This window comes from the organism of the source record quoted next, unplaced genomic scaffold, assembly GCF_019419815.1.
Source record: "Pyrus x bretschneideri cultivar Hongxiangsu unplaced genomic scaffold, Pyrus_bretschneideri_v1 Contig26, whole genome shotgun sequence".
In the NCBI taxonomy this organism is placed as follows: domain Eukaryota; kingdom Viridiplantae; phylum Streptophyta; class Magnoliopsida; order Rosales; family Rosaceae; genus Pyrus; species Pyrus x bretschneideri.
Genome location: NW_025999568.1, coordinates 4,808,543 through 4,829,614, shown reverse-complemented (window position 1 = coordinate 4,829,614; position 21,072 = coordinate 4,808,543). Strand labels below are relative to the sequence as shown.

General features: G+C 36.0%; 2 protein-coding genes and 1 long non-coding RNA gene across 4 annotated transcripts; 2 read left to right on the top strand and 1 right to left on the bottom strand.

Moving 5' to 3' along the window:
• Window positions 1–778: 778 nt before the first annotated feature.
• On the bottom strand, window positions 779–2,037 carry LOC125478728. 2 transcript variants are annotated; one of them, XR_007259478.1, is made up of 3 exons: window positions 1,701–1,999; window positions 1,358–1,606; window positions 779–949 (listed from the first exon to the last, which is right to left on the bottom strand). It is a non-coding gene; the product is annotated as an uncharacterized LOC125478728 (long non-coding RNA). The 2 variants fall into 2 exon arrangements; XR_007259477.1 differs by having other exon boundaries at window positions 779–1,606; window positions 1,701–2,037.
• A 6,563-nt stretch (window positions 2,038–8,600) lies between these two features.
• LOC103957154 (serine/threonine protein phosphatase 2A 55 kDa regulatory subunit B beta isoform) lies at window positions 8,601–16,536 on the top strand. The gene is given in 15 exon segments (XM_009369259.3): window positions 8,601–8,994; window positions 10,533–10,636; window positions 10,742–10,840; window positions 10,953–11,072; window positions 11,712–11,918; window positions 12,290–12,381; window positions 12,760–12,878; window positions 13,239–13,298; window positions 13,301–13,361; window positions 14,352–14,475; window positions 15,045–15,113; window positions 15,206–15,297; window positions 15,385–15,462; window positions 15,557–15,627; window positions 15,760–16,536. Coding segments are annotated over 15 exon segments (1,548 nt in total). The 5' UTR covers window positions 8,601–8,879; the 3' UTR covers window positions 15,897–16,536.
• A 684-nt stretch (window positions 16,537–17,220) lies between these two features.
• Window positions 17,221–18,966, top strand: LOC103957153. Its single transcript, XM_009369257.3, has 2 exons — window positions 17,221–18,061; window positions 18,609–18,966. Exons 1-2 carry the CDS (start codon window positions 17,889–17,891, stop codon window positions 18,793–18,795), a joined length of 360 nt encoding a protein of 119 aa, XP_009367532.2. The 5' UTR covers window positions 17,221–17,888; the 3' UTR covers window positions 18,796–18,966.
• The last annotated feature ends 2,106 nt before the right edge of the window (window positions 18,967–21,072 follow it).

Sequence of the window (21,072 nt, the reverse complement as noted above, 5' to 3'; positions counted from 1 at the left end):
CTCTTAGTAAAAAACTAGGGAGGGCGTCAATCCGGTTAAACTGGTTGACCTAAACTGTAATAGTCAGTATAGTATAGTATGTCTACACCTTCGGATAAAGTTTGCACACAATATTTGGCCCTACTTTAATAGTTGTCCTACTTTGCTTGTGTGTATTTGAAAATGTTTTTAAAATAACTAAAAACGTTTTAAATGAAAGTGTTTTTGCAACCAAATCTTAGTAAAAAAATGCAAATAAGTCCTCAAAAAGCACTTGAAGGGAGTGCTTTCTGCCAAAATGCACTTCAATTAAACTTGGCTAGGGCTGCATGATTTGGCAAAGAAGAGCAGTGTTTCCAGGTCTACACCTTCGGATAAAGTTTGCACACAATATTTGGCCCTACTTTACTAGTTGTCCTACTTTGCTTGTGTGTATTTGAAAATGTTTTTAAAATAACTAAAAACGTTTTAAATGAAAGTGTTTTTGCAACCAAATCTTAGTAAAAAATGCAAATGAGTCCTCAAAAAGCACTTGAAGGAAGTGCTTTCTTCCAAAATGCATTTCAAGTGCTTTTGAAACCTTAATAATTTCATCAAAAACATTTTAATCATTTTAAAAGCACTTCTAATCGAACTCTTGGTAAAAAAACTAGGGAGGGCATCAATCCGGTTAAACTGGTTGACCTAAACTGTAACAGTCAGTATAGTATGGTCTTACAAAATTAAAGTCGGACACTAAAATTGAAGCGAACCATAAAGAATTGGTTTGGTTATGGTTTTCAGTTCTTGTAAACCGACATAAACTCAATCTCGGACCGTCCACTTGTATATTAGTATTTATATTATTTTATTTTACACAAGTAGCATTTTCACAAGCAAAAAAGCCTGCGAGTTTACAACTGTGGTTACACGTAATTGTTTTCCTTTGCCCAGACATTGGAAAATCCAATTTTGAAGCCATTTTCTCACACTAAATAGCAAAAAAATTAAATTAAATTAAATTAAAAATTAGATAAATGAGTGCATTTAAACTAAAAGGAGTTGACAAAGGCATAATTGGAGAAAGAAAAGGTCTTTATATCAATAAAAATCCAAAGATGCTTCATAATTGGATTTGACAGAGGCATTCTCGGCAGGTTAAAAAACAGAGGTATTCCCAAACAGAAGATACAATATACAGTAAAAGGAAAATAACAACTAAGGAGGAAAAATAAAAACCAAAAAATAAAAAAATTGTAAACCTCAGTAGCAACATGGAATGCATACGAATCAAGCATTTCTTTTTTTTTTTTTCAGGGTTTGAGGGCTTGAGTTTGTTTTCTAATTTGAAGCAAAGAATACTTGAATGAAATGCCAAATAAAAACCCCAAATTCCTACCTGATCACAAATCGGTGAGAGCGCTTTTGGAAAAAAGGGGTCAGAAAGGATTTGGAGGTGGAATTTGCAAAGCCAAGACGATGTTGCAGTCCGGGTGTCGGCCGACGATCAAAATTTCTTCTTGGGTTTTCCAATGGACGGCGAAGACGGGTTTGTAGTGCGGTGGCGGTGGGGATTTGTCGATTTGTCTACAAAAGCTTCTACCTCAAGCGTATGAAAATTACCCAAACCCATACACCCTTCCACAATCTTAGCAATCGATATAAATTTGAAAATAAAAATGGGGGAAATTAATAGATAATCAAATTTACTTGAGGAGATGAAGAGGGCAATTTTCGCTTACCTTCAATCGACAGGAATCTGTAAAACGTGGTGATGTATGAAATGGTGGTAGCGGCTGTGTGGTAAAAAATTGATTCGGACTGAAGCAAGAACTAACCGGTGGAGGAGGAAAGCTTAACTGCAGCAAAAAGGTATGGATGTGTCTGTTTCGGACTAAAGCAAGAACTAACCGGTGGAGGATAAACGAAACGACGAGAAAAGAAGAGGTGTGTGTGGAAGCATCCAGACTTGGGAACAGTAAAGCGTGTGGACGAAAGGAAAAGCACCCTAACGTGTGGATGAAGAGGCAGGGGTATTAACGGAATTTTATTGTGCTGTCAAATTAAGTGGACAATAAGGGCTGCTGCAAAAGGGGGCATTTACGTCTTTACACTGTGTTTAGGAACAGTGCTTAGGAACTGTGCTAATAGCTAGGTAAGGATGTTTAATTTTGAAAGTTAAAGTTAATGATCTTGTAGAATTTTCAAGAGAGACGGGTCGATAGATCACTTTCAACATTGATATTATCCATAATTTGGTAATTACCACCTGCACAATTCGTCAAGTGTGGGGTTTTATCACAAAAAGTTTCGGTATTAGTTAGAATGGAGGTTTAGAAAGTGACTCTTTTATAATCGAAAAAAATTTAATTAAACTTTGATTTGTTTTATTAATTCTTTCTTGATTTGCTTCATTACTGTTAATGTTTTTATTAATAATTTTTTTTTGTTGATTCAAGAAAAAGTTGTCTCTGGGATACGATCGATGTAGGATGTTTCAACGGGCCACCTCACGTGGGACCCAATTAGTCACAGGTGAGAGATCCGTACACCAAGAACTATGTAGAGCCAAGGGGACTCACCCTACACGGGGGCCAAGAGACCCACCATGATCGTGCAGGGCCAAGGGGACCCACCCATCATGTGGCAGTACGAGTCTGCTCTTTGGCTCTGTTATCAAGTAGAACTATTAGAGAAATGGGCAAAATACCCACTTCCAACAACACTGATATTGTCCCCAAAAATTGAGTTTGCCTAACGAATAAAGTAGATTAGGTTCCCAAATCTTGTAGAATAAGAATGGTTTATTTCAGCAAAGTTGACGAACTTCGCACACTGACTCTGAAATAGGATGATCGTGGCGTCACTAATCAGTTTAGTCAACTCCGCTATGGAGGCTGTTAAGTCCATGATCAGACTTCTGAGGTAGGCGTACTTTAATCTGTCTTACTCGAGCCTTGAAAAATCATGGTCCCATAGTGAGTTTTCTTTTAATGTTTCTTCTACAATCTCCCACTATCCTTCTTCTTCACTATTCTTTTTTTTTTCTTTTTTCCATCATTTCTCTCCTACATCAAACACAAAAATAAACACAAAAAAATCAAAAGCCAAATAATTATCAAATGAGTTAATTTATCGCTCATATATTCCATCGATTGGTTTAGTTCTCGGATTGAATTTTCTTTTCCTAGCCTAAAAGGTAGACAGATAAAACAAACTAAAGTGCCCAAAATCATCGATTGAAATTTAACGTGAATTCGGTTGTACGTAGTTTCTAGTTTGTAGAAAGCATGCTAAGCTTCAATGTTGTGTCACGTTAGGCATCATATATATGCAACCTTTTTATTTTGTTTTTTGGTTTCTCCGAAGCTTTTTCCTTCGGCCGGAATGCCACTAGAATTTAGGGCTAGGCGTGCACCATGGATCTTGCAAAGCAACAAGAAAATGGATGGCATCTTTTAGACTTCCCCTTTCCCACCACAAGAAAACCTAAAATTGCATCTCTGCTTCTTTTTCTGCATAAATTCTTGTTAATTTGGTTTAAACAGCCATCTGACACAGTGCATACAAAGATGTCACGCAACTGATGGGATAACAAGTTGGCCAAAAAAATGTGATAAACATTGTGTAGTGGTGGAGTACCCAATTTTTCTGTTTTCCTCACCAACAAACTGCATGCATCATATGTGCCCTTTCTATTCTATGCTTATCATATATCCATTATTATTAATTTGGTTTAAACTCCCAAAGCTGGCGCCATTGTTAACATTATGTGGGATACCTATCTATATTGGGGAGAGAATTGTGTCTAAATAAAATAATAATTATACCAAATTTTATTTGGACACATAAAATTAACGCACTTGCTTAGACATTCTTTAATGGAGGTGGACTGTTATTATTGTATATAAAAATCACATGTGTTAAGAGCGTGTTTAAGCAACATTACCCTAATTAGAGATTTTTATTTAATAATTTTATACGAAATATATATGTTGAGTATGTTTGTAGCTGTGTGTGATTAAGATTGGATTGTCCGAAATATATTTGTTGAGTATGTTGGTAGATCTGTGTAAGATGTATATTTGACTACGTACGTTGGGTATCTACTCAGATATTTTCTAAGGATTTGAGTACTTTTGAGATAAGGGCAACGCCAAACTAAATTTATAGATTTCATTTTTTAATCTAAGTGACATGGAGATTTACGATTAAATTATTACTTAAGTATTGATTAACGTGCTTATTTTTTATGGTAATGCTAATGACACTAAATTAGTAGACAAAATTTTGAAAAACTAAATAACATGGAAGTTGATGATTGGTTTATTACTTAAGCATTGATAGACGTGTTCATTTCTATTTGTGACACATAATTTAATTTGTAAATTTTTTCTCTAAATTTAGTCTCCTTAACATTACACTAATAAAAAAAGGGTAATGCTAGTGAGACAAAATTTGTAGACAAAATTTTGGAAACAAAAGGATATGGAAGTTGATGATTAATTTATTACTTAAGCATTGCAGACGTACAATCCCGTCGGGCCCCCCAATCTCGAGCTATCGGCATATTGCCGCTTGGACAGTCTGGGAACTGAAATTCCCAAGTGGGTCCCCATCATGGGATTGCTCTCGTGCAAACTCACTTAACTTCGGAGTTCCAATGGAACCCGAAGCCAGTGAGCTCCCAAAAGACCTCGTGCTAGGTAGGGATGAGAATATACATATAAGGATCACTCCCCTAGACGATGTGGGATGTCACAATCCACCCCCTTTAGGGGCCCGACATCCTCGTCGACACACCACGGCCAAGGTTAGGCTCCCACCACATCCCGGCCCCGACTCCACCGTAACACGATATTGTTCGCTTTGGGCCCTGACCACGCCCTCACGGTTTTGTTTCTGGGAATTCACACGAGAACTTCCCGGTGAGTCACCCATCCAAGGATTGCTCTCTCGCAAACTCGTTTAACTTCGAAGTTCCAATGGAACCCGAAGCCAGTGAGCTTCCAAAAGACCTCGTGCTAGGTAGGGATGAAAATATACATATAAGGATCACTCCCCTGGGCGATGTGGGATATCACACGTGCTCATTTCTATTAGTGACACATCATTTAGCTTGTAAATTTTATCTCCTTAACGTTACCCTTTTTTATTAATAAAATTATTAGTTTGCAATTTAGTAAGAGTTGACAGCATTTTACCTAATCATCCTTTTGAAATGCTAGTCTCATTTTAATAATTTCTACTACTATTAAACTATTTGATTAGGATTTGTATTTACTTCCTATTAGGATTCTTATTGTAACCTAAGTCCTATGCACTATAAATAGGACCTTAGGGTTAGTGTATTTTGTGTGGCTCTTTAGTGTGGTAATTTGGTGAAAGTCAATTTGTGGGATTTGGGTTGTGAGAGTTTAAACACTCTTTTGTAATCTTTGTTTGTTTAGTGAAATTCCTTGACATTGATATTGGTACTCTGTCAAAATTCGCTTCCATTTGCGCATAAAAGTACAACAAGTGGTATCAGAGCTCAGGTTTTGGTTTGGGCTTTGCTTGGTAGTCACTATGAAGCCTTCTGTGTTTTCGGTGAAAGTTGATATTGAAAAGTTCGACAGCAATGACTTTGGTATTTGGCAATTGAAGATGCGTGCTTTGTTAGTTCAACAAGGGCTTTTAAAACACTAAACGGTGTGAAGGCTTTGCCGAATTCATGGACTGATGAAGAAAAAGAAGATGTTATGGAGTGGGCACTTGGAGCAATCATGTTGACTTTATCGAATGAAGTCTTGCGTGAAGTTGGTAGCATCAAATCTGCACCGGAATTGTGGCTAAAATTGGAGAGCTTGTATATGACAAAATCCCTTGCTAAACAGTTGTATTTGAAGAAAAGTTTGCATACTCTTCGTATGGATGAAGGTAAGTCAATCCATAAGCATGTTGATGAATTCAATAAACTTATGATGGATTTGAAAAGTGTGGATGACCAAATTAGTGATGAGGATTATGCGATAACTTTGTTGTGTTCTTTGTCTCCTTCGTATGAACACTTTGTCAATACCATGCTAGCTATTTGGTAGACAAAGTCTTAGTTTGGAAGATGTTAAAGTCCCTTTGAATTCTAAAGAGCCAAAGAATAAAGTGTCTGACACACAAGATGGAGCTTTGGTAGTTCAAGGAAGAAATAAGGAAATGAGCAAACTTGGAAAAAACACTTGTAGTTATTGTTATAAGGAAGGTCATTGGAAAGTAGATTGCCCTAAAGTCAAGGGCAAAAAGAAGTCGTTTGATAAGTCTTTTGCTTGTGTTGATGTAAACATTGCATAAGATAGTTGTTCTAAACTCCTCTAAAGGTTATGTGAGGAGGTGGAGCTTGGTACTCAAGCTCTTTGGGTGGAGTGCAATTCGTATTTTTTGTTCGTATGTTCAAGCTTTTGCTTGGATTTTGTTTCATATTTGTTAGTTTTCGTAATGGAATTTGTTGGAGAAGGCGTTGGAGGACATTTTAAGTTTGAAGACTTTTGGTTTTTTGATTCTAGGTGGAGATCATTTTCGAAAGAATTTGGTGCACATTTGCGTTTGTATTTTGGTATCCCAAATTTGAAGTTTGTATTTGATTTGGAAGTTTGCTATTTTCTCGTCGAGGTGGAGATTGTTGGGTTTTATGGCTCAAAATTAGGATAATGCAAAAAATTAGGTTTGTGTTACCTATTTGGTTTTGGTGTCTTATTTGGGTTTGGATTTGGACTTCTTAGTTGGTTTCCTTGGTGGAAAGATTTTGTTAATTACCTATTTGATTAGGATTTGCATTTACTTCCTATTAGGATTTTTACTGTAACCTAAGTCCTATGCACTATAAATAGGACCTTAGGGTTATTGTATTTTGTGTGGCTCTTTAGTGTGACAATTTGGTAAGAGTCAATTTGTGGGATTTGGGTTGTGAGAGTTTAAACACTCTTTTGTAATCTCCTTTTGTTTAGTGAAATTCCTTGATGTTGATATTGATACTTTGTTAGAATTCATTTCCGTTTGCACATAAAAGTACAACAAGCCCGTTAAATAATGGACAAATTTTGAATATAATATAATATAAGGTGTGATATTTGTAAAAAATTGTAGGAAAGTCTGAAAAATATATCAGAAATTGCTTCAGACTCGTTGCAGGTGCTCATCGTTTTGATGCCAAGAAACTCAGAAAAAAAGTTGTATCCAACGAATCACAAGGTGCCACGTGGCACATATCATACATATATATATATATATAATTTGAAAAATTCATAGGAAAAAATCGAAAAAATATTCCGAAAGTTTCCATAAACTCCTTGAACCTTTTTCATCGAGAAATTAGCAAAAAAAACCTCGATTACGATTGAAATCAAATAGGAAAAATTTCACAAATGTTACATTGAGTGCTTGGTGTTTGTTCCGTGAAACAGTTGTACAAGTTTCATAATTTGTTGCATAATTGTACTCCTTGGCCCATACCCTACAGGCCCACTTGGAAACATAAACTAAGCCCAATATGCATCCAAACCCTATAGGACCAAAACGATAATTACATCCAACCCTAAGTGGAGCTGTACATGACGAACCCAAGTAGATGTTTGTGGTGTGATCCATGTAAAAGTAGACTTCTGCTTCTCACGTGAGGGATAAGAAAACTTACTTCTTCATGATGTGCTTATAAACCATTACATAGTGAACTCATGCCCTAATCTTCTTATTAGCCTGCCCAATAATTTCTTTTTTACTCATTTCCTAAATATTGTGGAGCTATGCTTTGTCCTTTATAAAACAAATAACACCAACAAATGACATAAACATACATTTGATTCAGATATACATTCTAATTTTAACTGAACAAGACTTTTCAACTCAGACTAAACGATAAGATATTATAATACGACTTCCTTGAAGTTAAAGTCTAGGATAGAAGTATGTAGAAACGAAATCATTAGATAGGATGGTTAAGATCAATCCATCACCCATCAATATGTTTGAAGATTGAGGGCATGTTAATGAGACTTTATGCATCCAAAGACATTTGCCTCTCTACATCCCATGATAATGATCTCATGCATTCAATCACATAAAAAAAAAAAAAAAATCCAAATTTTCACAAAATAACCCAAAAAAGTATTTTACTATTGCTAAGAAATTATTTATATGAAAAAAAATAGTAATCAAAATTCCAAAAATTGAGAAGGCAAGGACATGCATGTCATTTCAGAAAATCTCATCTCACCTTCTCTTCCCACAATCACCTTTTATCCTTTTCAACACATCCTCAAAAAATTAAATTTTCTCAAATTCTTTTTCACATTTTCCCCCAAATCCCTTATTTAATCTTAACCTCACCTGCTTAAAACACTGCACCTCCTCACCAACCAATCAAATCACACCACTCTCACTATCCTTGTGCTCCTTAGGTCGCACAACCCAACCAAGCTCTCTCAACCGTCCATCTGTCACCTTACCAGGGATCTTATCACAAATAGAGAAGCCCAAAATTGAGAGAGGACTTAGAAACAAGAGAAAAAAGAAGGTGTGTTTTTTTTTTTTTGTCTCGGAAGCCAAAAGAAGGATTTGTCATATTTAATCTCTTCCAAAAATTAATTTTAAATCCCAATTTTCTCCTTCTAGAGAGAGAGAGAGAAGAGAGAGCGAGAGAGGGAGCTTGTGTACTGGGGACATAGAAAGAGAGAGGCTTTTTGTTGTTATTGTGTTGAAATGGTTGAATTGGAAAATACCCAGAAAGCATTGTGATTGTTTATTTCGTTTTTCGGATGTGGATTTTGCACTACTGTCTGTGATCTTGTAAACCGGGAAAGCGATCTTCGATACGCTGATTGGATTGCTGGAAATTTTGGGGTTTGGGTAATTTGGGCCGTTGTTGATTCGATTCTGCTTGTGTTTGAGAAATGAACGTTGGCGATGAGGTCGTCGCTGCAGCTCCAGGGGGTCCTCCACCGCCTCTGGAGTGGAAATTCTCTCAGGTCTTCGGCGAGCGTACAGCCGGTGAAGAAGTTCAGGAAGGTATTTTGTTCGAAACTTTCACGACTCTTTTGGATCCAATCGATATTTTTGTTCAAGTGTTGCATTCATGGCTAGTTTTTGAGTTTTTGATCTGTTACGGATCATGGTCGTTGAGTAATTAGTGTTTCGGGATCTGGGTCGTTGAGTCATTAGTGTTTGATTGTGGGTTTTTGCTCTGATTTGGGGAAAAGAGTGAACTTTGAGTCTGAAACTGGTGGAGAGATGTGCATGTGAGTTTAGGTTGCATTTTTTATGTTATGGATTGATGAACAAACAGTGTGGAACTGAGCTTAGTCAAGTGAGTGGTGGTTTCGCTTTGCGATTTTAGTTATTTTTTCACTTGTTTGGTCGTGTAAATGGTTCTTTTAAGTTGTTAACATGCCGATTTTTGCGATATAGTTTTGCATTATTGTTGTTGTCCATTCATTGTTTTGATTGTGGACTGTTCTGTGCCTGCTGGATGCTGTAGGACTTAAATCAAACGCCAGTGGTTAGCTGTCTTTCCTATATCGGTTAAATAGTTGTATATGTCTGTCATGAATCTATATGTTATTAAGGAGAAAAATGTAACCACGTTATAGTAATTTGTGTATTTATTGAATGTGCTCTAGATTTTTGTGTAGTTACTTACACATTGGTTACTTATGTGGTAAGAAAGTTACTCAGGTTGAGCTGCCACTAATTGGCTGGATTAGGTATTGGAAGAATTTGATTAGTGATGCAGTTGGAAATGAACGATTTGGGAGTATTTTCATATCCAACAGTAATACTCATCGATCATAAGAAGAATTTGACATAGGCATTGGTTTATTGGCATGTTATACTAGTATGCCATGTCCCTACTCTAATTGTTGCAGTCAATACATGAACCCTCACCATTTATTTTGCTAAAAATGTGCCAATCAAATTCTGGATTGTTATATGTTAAAACCATTATTGTTGGAGAACACTGGAAAAACTTAATATGTTTACTAACTATGAACAAGAGTTTGAAGAAGTGCTTGTAAATGAGTATAGTGTTGTGATCAAAATGGATGATTGGATCCAAACTATGACCCTATAATACTTTATTTTTAAACGGCTGAATAGATGCATTATGAATGTTGTAGCTGTAGTGGGATGAAAAGAAAATTGGCAAACAGACCCTAAGGGTTTGGTTTTAATTGAGCTGAAGGATCAATGAAAAAAGAGTTATATGGGAAGACTAATACGGTTGAGATGGTTAACAATAATGAATTGTACGTAGGCAATACAAGACAGATGGTAAGGGTAAGAATCGATTCATATAGCAGAGCCTAACTAGTTGAGGTTCATGGCTGGCACACAACATTGATGTGGTAGGAATGGATTCTTGTGTCTATTTAGAAGGAGAATTGGCCTGTAAAGGTTTATAAGTGAGAGGAACTATGATAAGTGTAATTCTAGTGTTTGGCTTGTTCCCAGTTACATTACATATTAATCTTTATTGTTTCTTTTTTTTAATAGCAGGAGGACGACAATAAGATTTCTTACTTATCGTTTTTTTTATTTGTTTGCAGTTGACATTATTTCTGCTATTGAATTTGATAAAAGTGGCGACCATCTTGCTACTGGTGACCGTGGGGGCCGGGTGGTTCTCTTTGAGAGAACAGATTTGAAAGATGTGTGTTTCTTAACTTGCAAGCCTTTTCTGTTATTTCAATGTTTATATGCCATACTTTTTTTTTTTCTGCAATTTGAACTTGTATTTGAATGCTGTAATGTGTAGCATGGTGGCTCCAGAAGGGATTTGGAGAGGATGGATTATCCAACTAGTAGGCATCCTGAGTTCCGTTACAAAACAGAGTTTCAGAGCCATGAACCTGAGGTATTCTTTTCTTTTCGGTTAGAAATGCATCACCACACCATCATATTTAATTTACCTTTGGTCGATGTACTGAAATTGGTTGTATTTACACTGAGCATATCCTTTTTGTCAGTTCGACTATCTGAAGAGTTTGGAAATAGAGGAGAAAATAAACAAAATCAGATGGTGCCAAACAGCCAATGGTGCCTTGTTTCTTCTATCTACTAATGATAAAACAATTAAGTTTTGGAAGGTATGAAAGCAACACTCTTGTAGCAGTTTAATTATTATTATTATTATTATTATTATTATTATTTTTATAATTGTGGGTGACAGCATGAGAGAAACGGTGCCCAATTTGTCATTTGAACTACCTAGCCCTGTGTGTCTGCTTACACGTTTATGGTATAATATGTCATAATCTGAACGAGAATACGTGCAGCTCTTTTACTTGGGGTCTGTTTTGAGGACCTTGAACATTTGGACTGCCAGCTTATAGCTCTATGTATTGTACATGCAATTGTCTGGACTTTGAATAGATGCATGGTGCTAGGTAGCTTATGTACTATAGGTGTAGGTTTCTTACTCTTTGACTTGCTGAGAAAATTGAAACACTCGATTACTGAACAGTCTGTGCATGTAAGAGGAGGTCATATTCACCTTAGCTGTAGAGATAGTCACTTTGCAATGTAATGCTTTCAAAAGTGTATATAATTTGTTGATGTACTTCATATAACTGTGATCTGGTACATGTATATTAGATTTTTCGGAGCTTGAAAATAAATTATGACAAATAACACATTTTATCCAAATATCTTCTCTACATTATTATTATTGTGCGCATCATACATGCGTTGATTTCTTTTGCTGTATTTGGTTGGGTGTTGAACAGGTCCAAGAAAAGAAGGTGAAGAAAATTTCAGAAATGAATGTGGATCCTTCAAAAGCTGTAGGAAATGGCAGTCTTGCTAGTTCAAGTAATTTGAGTAGCCCTAAAACGTTTCTTGCAAACGGAGGATGCCCAGACAGATCATTCAGTTGTCTGAGCAATGATATTTCATTTCCACCAGGAGGCATTCCCTTGTTACGATTGCCTCAGGTGGTAGTACTCAACCCAATCATTTTCTTCTTGTCTCTTATGTTAGCAATTTAGCACATTGTGTTAAGCTGTTTCATTTAATCATTTAGTGTTATGTCTGTATATAATAATACATACGCTATACGCTTTTATGTGCATGTATGTATTAGTCAGTGTTGATTTTATTAAATGAGGTCAGAAGACTCAAATTGTTCACATTAAGCTTATTATCCTTGTTCTCAGCTAGTTGGGATGTTTAAAACCTTCTACTCGTGACACTTCAATGCACACTGTGGCTTTTTTTACACCTTTCTCCCCTTCTTTGGGTTCTTTAACATTTGGTTGTTTTCTGAGTTTCATCTCGAACTAACTTTTAAAACTTGATTGTGTAGGTAACTAGCCATGAGACTAGCCTAGTCGCTAGATGTCGAAGAGTGTATGCCCATGCTCATGATTATCATATCAATTCAATTTCAAACAACAGGTGGCTCTATTTCTTTAATGAAATTGTATCTTCAGTTTACGTCTGTGACATCCATTAGTAGTACATATAGCTTTCTATTTGACTTTGGGGTTTATCAGGGCCTTACGACTCTTATGAAACGTTTTAATCCTTATGCTTGTTTTAAACTTGCTAAAATTTATAGCCAGTTCGTATTTTTAGTTCACCATGCACAACATTATCCAATTCCTGCAGCTGGAATTCTTGTTTGTAATTGTCAATAGTTTTTCATTGAACTGTAAAAATTGATTAGAACCATAATCATTGGCTTTTCGCATATCATAATTAAGATACTTTGTTTGCCTGACTTTTGGAATCCTGCGATGAATGTTTGCCAACTCTCTCTTACATTTTTCCTAGTGATGGTGAAACTTTTATTTCGGCTGATGATCTGCGAATAAATCTTTGGAACTTGGAAATTAGCAATCAAAGTTTCAATATTGTTGATGTGAAGCCTGCAAACATGGAAGATTTAACCGGTAAGCTTCATTATATATTCATATTCCCAGTCGTAGTCAAATATTCTTCTTCTGCTTTACATTTTAAGTTGTTAAAAGTTTCAGTGGAACACATTTAAAAAGTACTTTTCTGGTGCTTGGAGTTGGGTTGAAGTTCATAATATTCAAAATGTGTGTCCACCTGTGCATCTTTGTGCATCTAGCTGAGGGATTTTTGAAGATTCAAATTTTCAGTTAGCCAGGAATAATTGCAATTTGGACTCTGTATAAATATAAAGGACGGTTTTAATTTCTTCTGGTGTTACTGTTGTGGCCCTGATTATTGGCTAGATGTTCAAAAATACTCGCATGACTCTGAGTGCCCATTTTGTATTATTGCAGAGGTGATAACATCAGCAGAGTTCCACCCTACCCATTGTAATACGTTAGCCTACAGCAGTTCCAAGGCTCCATTCGACTCATTGATTTGCGCCAATCCGCCTTGTGTGATTCTCATGCTAAATTGTAAGCATTTTCCTTTCTATTTTATTGTTGTCATCTTGTATTCCGCCCACCATAGGGGGACACAAGACTAAAGGTGTTAAGTGCAAACTGGAGAGATGAATAATATGTTTTGATCACCTATTTCTTGCAGTTTATTATTAAAAAAGAGTGGGAAATTCTATTCTCTTCAGTACTGAGTTTGTTGTTAGGGATGGCAATTTTAACCGTTAAATCCTCTAACTATGAATAACAGTTCGAATGGATTGGATTTGGGTATGAAAATGTGGGTATATTTTGGGTATGGGGAAAAACTGTAAATATTATTCGTTTATGGTTTTGGATATGGTTATAAGGTCTCCAATCCATATCCGTACTGGTACCCAAACTGAATAATATATAATATAATATTAAAATATTATATAATATGTGTGTGTGTGTAAAATACGTGTGTGTGTATATATATATGTATGTATGTATGTATATTTATTATTGACTGAATCTCACTTTGAGAATACAAAAATTGCATTGTGTGAGTTGCATTTTGTGGCAAAGTTCAAAAGTTTTGATATGAATCAAAATCTATGAGAATTCAATACTTATGGGAGATATCAAAGATCAACCAACGTTATCAATGTTTAGCTTTAATTTTTATGCTCCACAAGATCCATTAATTAAATCATTTTATACATCAAATATTTACTGACAAAATTAATATTTACTAAATTATCATGCGTCAATTGGGTGAATATATTTTTTGTATTGACAAAGATGGATATAACCGTTAACCGATGGGGAATTTGTTATCCGGTGGGTATGGTTATGGATAATACCCGATGGTTAATTTTCGTGGTTATGGGGATAGATATAGCATTTCTGTTCCCAAACCGATCCATTGCCAATCCTATTTGTTGTCAATACGTTGGTTAAAGTAGCATCACTTATGATACATAATTTTTTGTTGTTTCTCTTTGTAAAATACATTATTTCTTACTAAAATTATCTTGTGTGCAGATTTGAGGAACCGGAGGCGCCTGGTGCTAGATCATTTTTCACAGAGATTATTGCTTCAATATCGGATATTAAGTTCGGAAAGGAAGGAAGATATATACTTAGCCGAGATTACATGACTCTTAAGGTTTGTTATTTTTTGGTTGGTTTTTCACTTGGCTCATCTCATCATAAAAACTCTGTAATGCTATTATGTTTGGATATTAAACGTCCTGAATGCAACATAGTGTGGCAAAATGATGTATTTTATATAGACATTAGGTGCTGTAAAGCTACATATGGTCTTAGCCTTCCATTTCCTTGACAAGTGTATGGAACTCTCTTGATTTATGAGACTATGATTGAATTATTTCCCTGTAGATGCTATTGGATGTTGAAATCTTGGCCATGACGGTCTGGAAGATTTTGTTATTTGTTTTCCTACCTTCTTTCGTAAAAACAAATGATGATTTTAAAGGGAAATTAAACGTCCAAAGCATGTCTTAAACTGGGGTTCCTTAATTATTTGAGGAGAGTAGCGCTTTTAGATAGTTTCAATAACTACTTCAGCATTATATCTGATGATGAAGTTGCATAGAGATTTCTGTCAAATTGTAGCTGCTTAAACTAAAAAGTCTCGCTCTCCCATATTGTGATGTGAGGTTGAGATCTTTATCTCCCTGCTTTCTTATCTGAACTGGTTCACATGTTTTTCAGTTATGGGACATCAATATGGATTCAGGTCCAGTCCAAACCTTCCAGGTTCATGAATATTTAAGACCTAAGGTGAGATTCTTGTCATTAGACGAAAGGTGAACATGTAATTTGTGCCTAGTTTAATGGGCTTAAGCCTGATTATCTTGTTTAAATGTATCCAGCTGTGTGATTTATATGAGAACGATTCTATCTTCGATAAATTTGAGTGTTGTCTGAGTGGTGATGGATTGCGGGTGGCAACTGGCTCTTACAGGTCTGTTTTGGTGCCTTGTATCTGTTTCCTGTCATTTTTATAAAAATTATTTGGGCTTGTGTTAATATGTTATTAATGTGATCTCAGCAATCTATTCCGTGTATTTGGTTCTGCCACTGGTAGTACTGAGGCAACAACCTTGGAAGCCAGCAAAAATCCAATGAGGTATGTTTAACTCGAAACACATCAGGAAGCATGACTGGGAGTTTATTTTATGGATAAGGTTGATGATTATATAATGTATTTTCTGCTGTTTTAGGCGACAAGTTCAGACTCCTTCTAGGCCTTCCAGGTCCCTGAGCAGTAGTATAACACGAGTTGTCAGGCGTGGTAAGTGCTTTCTCTTTACCATTTTACCATGGACTTAATGTGCTCAACATTCTTTGGCTTGTTGGCCCTTCTGTTTTTGGTATATTTACTTGAAAGAATATTATTTGTCTACCTTGACAAAATCTACCACAGGAGCAGAAAGCCCTGGGGTTGATGCAAATGGAAATTGTTATGATTTCACAACAAAGTTGCTGCACTTGGCATGGCATCCGAACGAGAACTCAATAGCCTGTGCTGCCGCTAACAGCTTGTACATGTACTATGCATAAACACGGTCCAAGAAGAAACGTACTTTCTTGGCTAGCTTTTTTGGGTTGCTGCTGGAGAAGGTTTCCATCGCTTTCCCACCAACCAGTCAATTGGAGGCCACATTAATTCTGACACTTCAAGGTGCTTCTTGAACCTGTTGCATATGGTTTCATTCTCAAGGTCCGGAAGTGGCTGTCACAGAATTCACAAGGAAGAACCAACTTGATTTTGTTCCTCCGGTGAGCAGCATCTCCGTTTGTTCCCCCTCCCAACCCCGTTTTCCTTTTTTTTTTTTCCATTTCTTATCTTTTTCTCCTGCATTTTCTTTAAAAGAGAAGATGTGTGGGGGGTTGTGTCTGGAAATTTGTGTTGGGTTGAAGTGGGAAGAAAATGAGATTGTAGCAGCTCACCTACAACAAATCTAAAAAGGATGTTCAATATTTGCCATTAGGTTTTAATTCTTACTGAAACAATCATGGTGGGATTAGAGGTGTTGAAACTTGTAGTTCATTTTTTTATTGATTCTTTGTCATGCTTGAAATTTCATTAAGAATGTTTATTGTTTTTGTTGTAGCTTTCCAACTTTCTGTAAACTAAAGCAAAGCAAATAATTGCTGTAGCCTTCTCTTTGGAAATGCATGAGCCTCGTTCCCCTTTTTTAAATTTTTTTTTTTTTATTAAATTTATTTCCGTTGTACGTTATTCAGCTCTAAACCTTTGCTCCGTTGGATTCCGCTGGAAGTGATTTCTTCGTATTCACGTCGTGCTTGAAGTGAAATTTAACTAGCTTCCCTTCCATTAGAGACAAGGCCTCAAACTCTTCAGTTTTGCGTCGTTCTATTTGTTTTTCTTGAATGACAAGCCTCCTGTGTACGGCAAGTGGTATCGAAGCTAAGTAGAGTGCGTGTAACCGAGGGGGAAGAGTGTCACTGACTTTGATCGTTTCACATCGAATAAAAATAACTTGTAATAACCTCATAAACGTTTCTTTCTATTTCTCTTGTTACGTGACTAATCATGCCGTGCTTAGAGGTTAGTTTCTGAGTTGGGTGCATAACTCAACCCACTTGTCAAGTTATAATTAATAATTAAAGAAAAGGGAAAAGGATGGGATAAGTTCACCACTCCCTTTTTTATTTTTTTTTGTCGAAATCCACTCTCCTCCTATTGACTGAGTAAAAAGTTTACATTTTAATTCCAAAGAAAATAGAAAAAGTTTCTTTTCTTTTTGCCACGTGTTCCTTTGCCCAGAGAGTAAAATATCCAATTACACTACAGTATAAATTTCGGAATAGTAGCCAAGTGATCAGCTTCTTCTCTGGCGTTTAGGGCTTCTGTTTCACTCCAAATCCCAAAGACATTTCAAGGTGTTTTAACAGTTTTCTCTCTCAATATATGCACGTTAATTTTCCTATTAGTAATTCTAATTTGAATTAACTTAAATTTTCTACGTTGGATGTTCAATGCGGACTCTGTTGTTTTCTTGTTGTGTAAAAATCTAGGTTCAATTCCTGTGCTTTAACAATATTTATATTTATATAATTAAACATACTCTTTTTTTTTATTTTTTTATTTAATTAATTTAGCTGAGCTGTGACTGCTGAACTGGGTTTTTACTCACTGTTGATATGGTGTTATTGACTAATTTTATTATATTAGATATGTTGAGATCACTAATGCTGATGATCATTCAACCATGTATCGTTTCGCTTAAAATCTTAACAAAGTAATCGTAATGATCGATCCTTCAATTTGATTTGAAACTTGGAGCACAATATTGAGTACTTGTAGAAGTTTGTCTGATTGATGCAGAAGCTGTCCAGATTTGATTGTCCTAGTTCAAGTATTTTTGTTTGGTGTGGGTGGGAGATCATGATCAAAGGATTTGGATATTTTTGGACTGCAATATTGATCAAAGTTTCTCCTTTTTGTCTTGCATCGTCACGATGTTGTTGAGTACATTTTTCTGTTGTTTGAATTAATGCGCCGTTTTTAGTTTCAGGTTCGTATCCATGGCATCAAAGTTTCCACCAAAGCTGGTTCAGGCGTCGAACTTTTTAGTCAAGAATGGAGGAACGTATTACAAGCAGATGGTAGAGCAGAACAAGCACCATGTCCAGGAGCCCCCCACCATTGAGAAATGCCAAACATTAGCAAAACAACTGTTTTATACTCGTCTTGCCAGGTTCTGCCCTTGTTCCTTTTTTATCTTTCTAAGTCAGTGCAAATTTCTTGTTCCAACAAGTCAGCTGTTGGTAGTACTAGTACCATCTTCCTTGTGATCTTGGATAGGATTCAGGAACGCGCGCTGAATTCAATCTTGCACTAATTTTTCTAAAATTGTCAGATTATGATTTTGAGTCGCTACTTTTCACGACTACAAGGTTGTACAATTATGTGTTTTCTTTTGGTACGAAATGTGGCTAACTAAGAAACATTTGGCTAAAACAGGCCTCCTCAAATTGATAAACGATAACTGCAGGACAATGACTGTGTGTGTTAGAAGATGTTGCATCATATCTTCTTCGCTGAAAATCCAACATCAATATATATCTTGCTAATAATCAGTTGAGTTTATCTTCTGTTCAATAGACCAGAGATTTTGTTGCATTTTCCATCATCCTAGTTACTGAATCACATTGAACTTGTTGGCACATAGATGCTAGAAAATGCACGAACGCTTGATTTGTTTAAACAATTGCGTAACTTTCTCCTCCTAATTTTCTCTGCAGTATTCCAGTTCGTTATGAAGCATTCTGGAAGGAAGTTGGCTATCTTAAGAACGCAATAAAAAGCAAGGAGGAGATGAATGTGGAGAATGCTGGCCTTGCTGCTCTCTTTGGAGTTGAATGCTTTGCCTGGTTCTGCGGCGGTGAGATCATAGGAAGGGGCTTTACATTTACCGGCTACTATGTTTGAGAGGGTGGCGCCACCTTAGGAGTAATCTTTCAGCTTAGTTTCTGGTAATTTTTACATGCAAGTGACCTTGAATGGCGATTTTGATTTTGCATGAAAAATTTTGTTTTCTGAAATCTTTTACGTTTGAGCTGGAAAGCCAGCAAAATACGGCTTACAAAATAATTCAATGTGATTTTGTTCTGCTTATGAGTTGAATCTGTTCACACAGATGGAATCAGATCTATCTTCTGATATCTGGTTGTCGATTTTCCTTGAAATTAATTATTCAAGTGTACAAATCAGTTTATATTTGGTTTAATTTCCAATTGCAATCTGTCATTGACTAAGTTGGATGAACTCAACTCAAGGAATCGAATCGAGAAGATGCATACTAAACTTGAAAATATATTAATATTTGGAGATGAATAAGAACCTCCAGTTTTATATGATCTGGCTCTTAATAAAATCAAATGCAATGTGGGGTGGGGCGGTGTTCTATGGAGAATCCAAACCAAAACATGTTTTATTGGAGAAAAGAACGGCATTGTCTTACTTTTTAGAAAATACGGTATCACCAATTCTATATCATTATACATTTGCGTAGCGAATTTAGGAATTATCGATAGGAGGGATGAAATTTAAAAGGGAAAAAAATTTCAAAAAAATGTAGACAACTAATACGTTTAGATAGTAGACAATATTAATGTTGTTCATAATTCATCAATACAAAGATATCTTCATTCTTAATCTTGTTCTTTCTCGTGTGCCCACACATCCAACGAAGACTTGGATAGAGACTCTAAGAAAAGAAATAGAGTACTTGGAGCTAACAGAAGATTTGGCACAAAACTGAGCGCAGTGACGTTTTGCAACTCATAGCAAATGATCCCACTTACTAGGCTTTGTTGTTGTTATCGTTGTTGTAGTTGTTGTAAACAAGTTAGAATTGTTACCAGGCGAGGTAATGTCTATTGCCCATCTTATGATCCTATAGTTTAATAGACTAATTGCTACCAGGAAAGCAGATATAATCTCCTTTTTTTTTTTTTTTTTTTTTGTGTGTGTGAATTTGGCGACTTTAGTTTCTGTCATGACTCCAGGATATGATCGATCGTCTTTATAACAATTCCTCTATTACCAACTTTATACCTAATTGCTATGCAGGCTATCACTATTTATCACCATTCATTCCGTACATGTATTGTTTCTGCTGCACTCATGGATTGTGAGGAATTAGGAGAAAAAGCTAATAATCATTTGGCCTGTGGTTAATCTTTACAGGAGCAAAAAACGGCTTCTAGAACAATTTAATGCAGAATAGGAGGCCTTCTACACAGAAGCCATTGGGGCAGTGCAGCAGTGCTAACACCATGGTCGGCACACCAATCAATTGCCGCACACCTTTGGGCTGTTATGGAGTCTCAGCTGGCAATTCCTTCGATAACAAAAACGGCTTCAAGAACAATTTAATCCAGAACAAGAGGCAACCTTTATTTTAACTAAGTTGCATTTTTATGCAGGTGTTCTTGGAACCAGATTATCCAATTCCTCCAATAGCAACAAACTGGAAAAGATAGCGTGAACTATGGTCTTTAGAATGGGCAACCCCCGGTAAATTGCTCGTTATTATTATTTTTATATTATTTTATTTAAGAGACAATATATTAGATGTTATTTTAGGAATAATAGTCGGTGCGAAAATAGCATTTTTGTTGCAGTCCTATTAGATTAAGAATATGATTGTGTAAATCCTAGTGTATCTAGGGATATCTTGAAATATTTCGTAGGGTTATATATTGTCCTATTAGAGTAAGGATTTAACTTTATTTAAGAGACAATATATTAGATGTTATTTTAGGAATAATAGTGGGTGCGAAAATAACATTTTTGTAGCAGTCATATTAGATTAGGAATGTGATTGTGTAAATCCTAGTGTATCTATGGATATCTTGAAATATTCCCTAGGGTTAGGTATTATCCTATTAGAGTTGTAATCCTATTAGAGTAAGGATTTCACCTATCTTACTACTATAAATAAAGGCACAATAGGTGATATAACACACCTCATAATTACGTCTCTCTCATCTTTCTCTTGCCGCCAGCCCTCCTCTTTAGTCCCAAGTATAGTTCAGTAAATTAGGCCTACAACATGTTATCAACACGCTCTTGCCAAAAGCCAAGGAACTGAAGGATCGTGGAGGAGGCTATTCTACACAATCAAAGGCTTAATCGTTTTCTGCCAATCAAGTTCTTTTAAAATAAATTAAGATATTTGAAACGACCTTGAAGCATGAAAAC

What these genes read in the sequence shown, in the direction of transcription:
- LOC103957153 (XM_009369257.3), top strand. Translation starts at nt 17,889, where the DNA reads ATGGCATCAAAGTTTCCACCAAAGCTGGTTCAGGCGTCGAACTTTTTA. An exon ending in TTTTATACTCGTCTTGCCAG is followed by an intron (nt 18,062 to 18,608) that starts GTTCTGCCCTTG and finishes TTTTCTCTGCAG; the next exon opens with TATTCCAGTTCGTTATGAAG.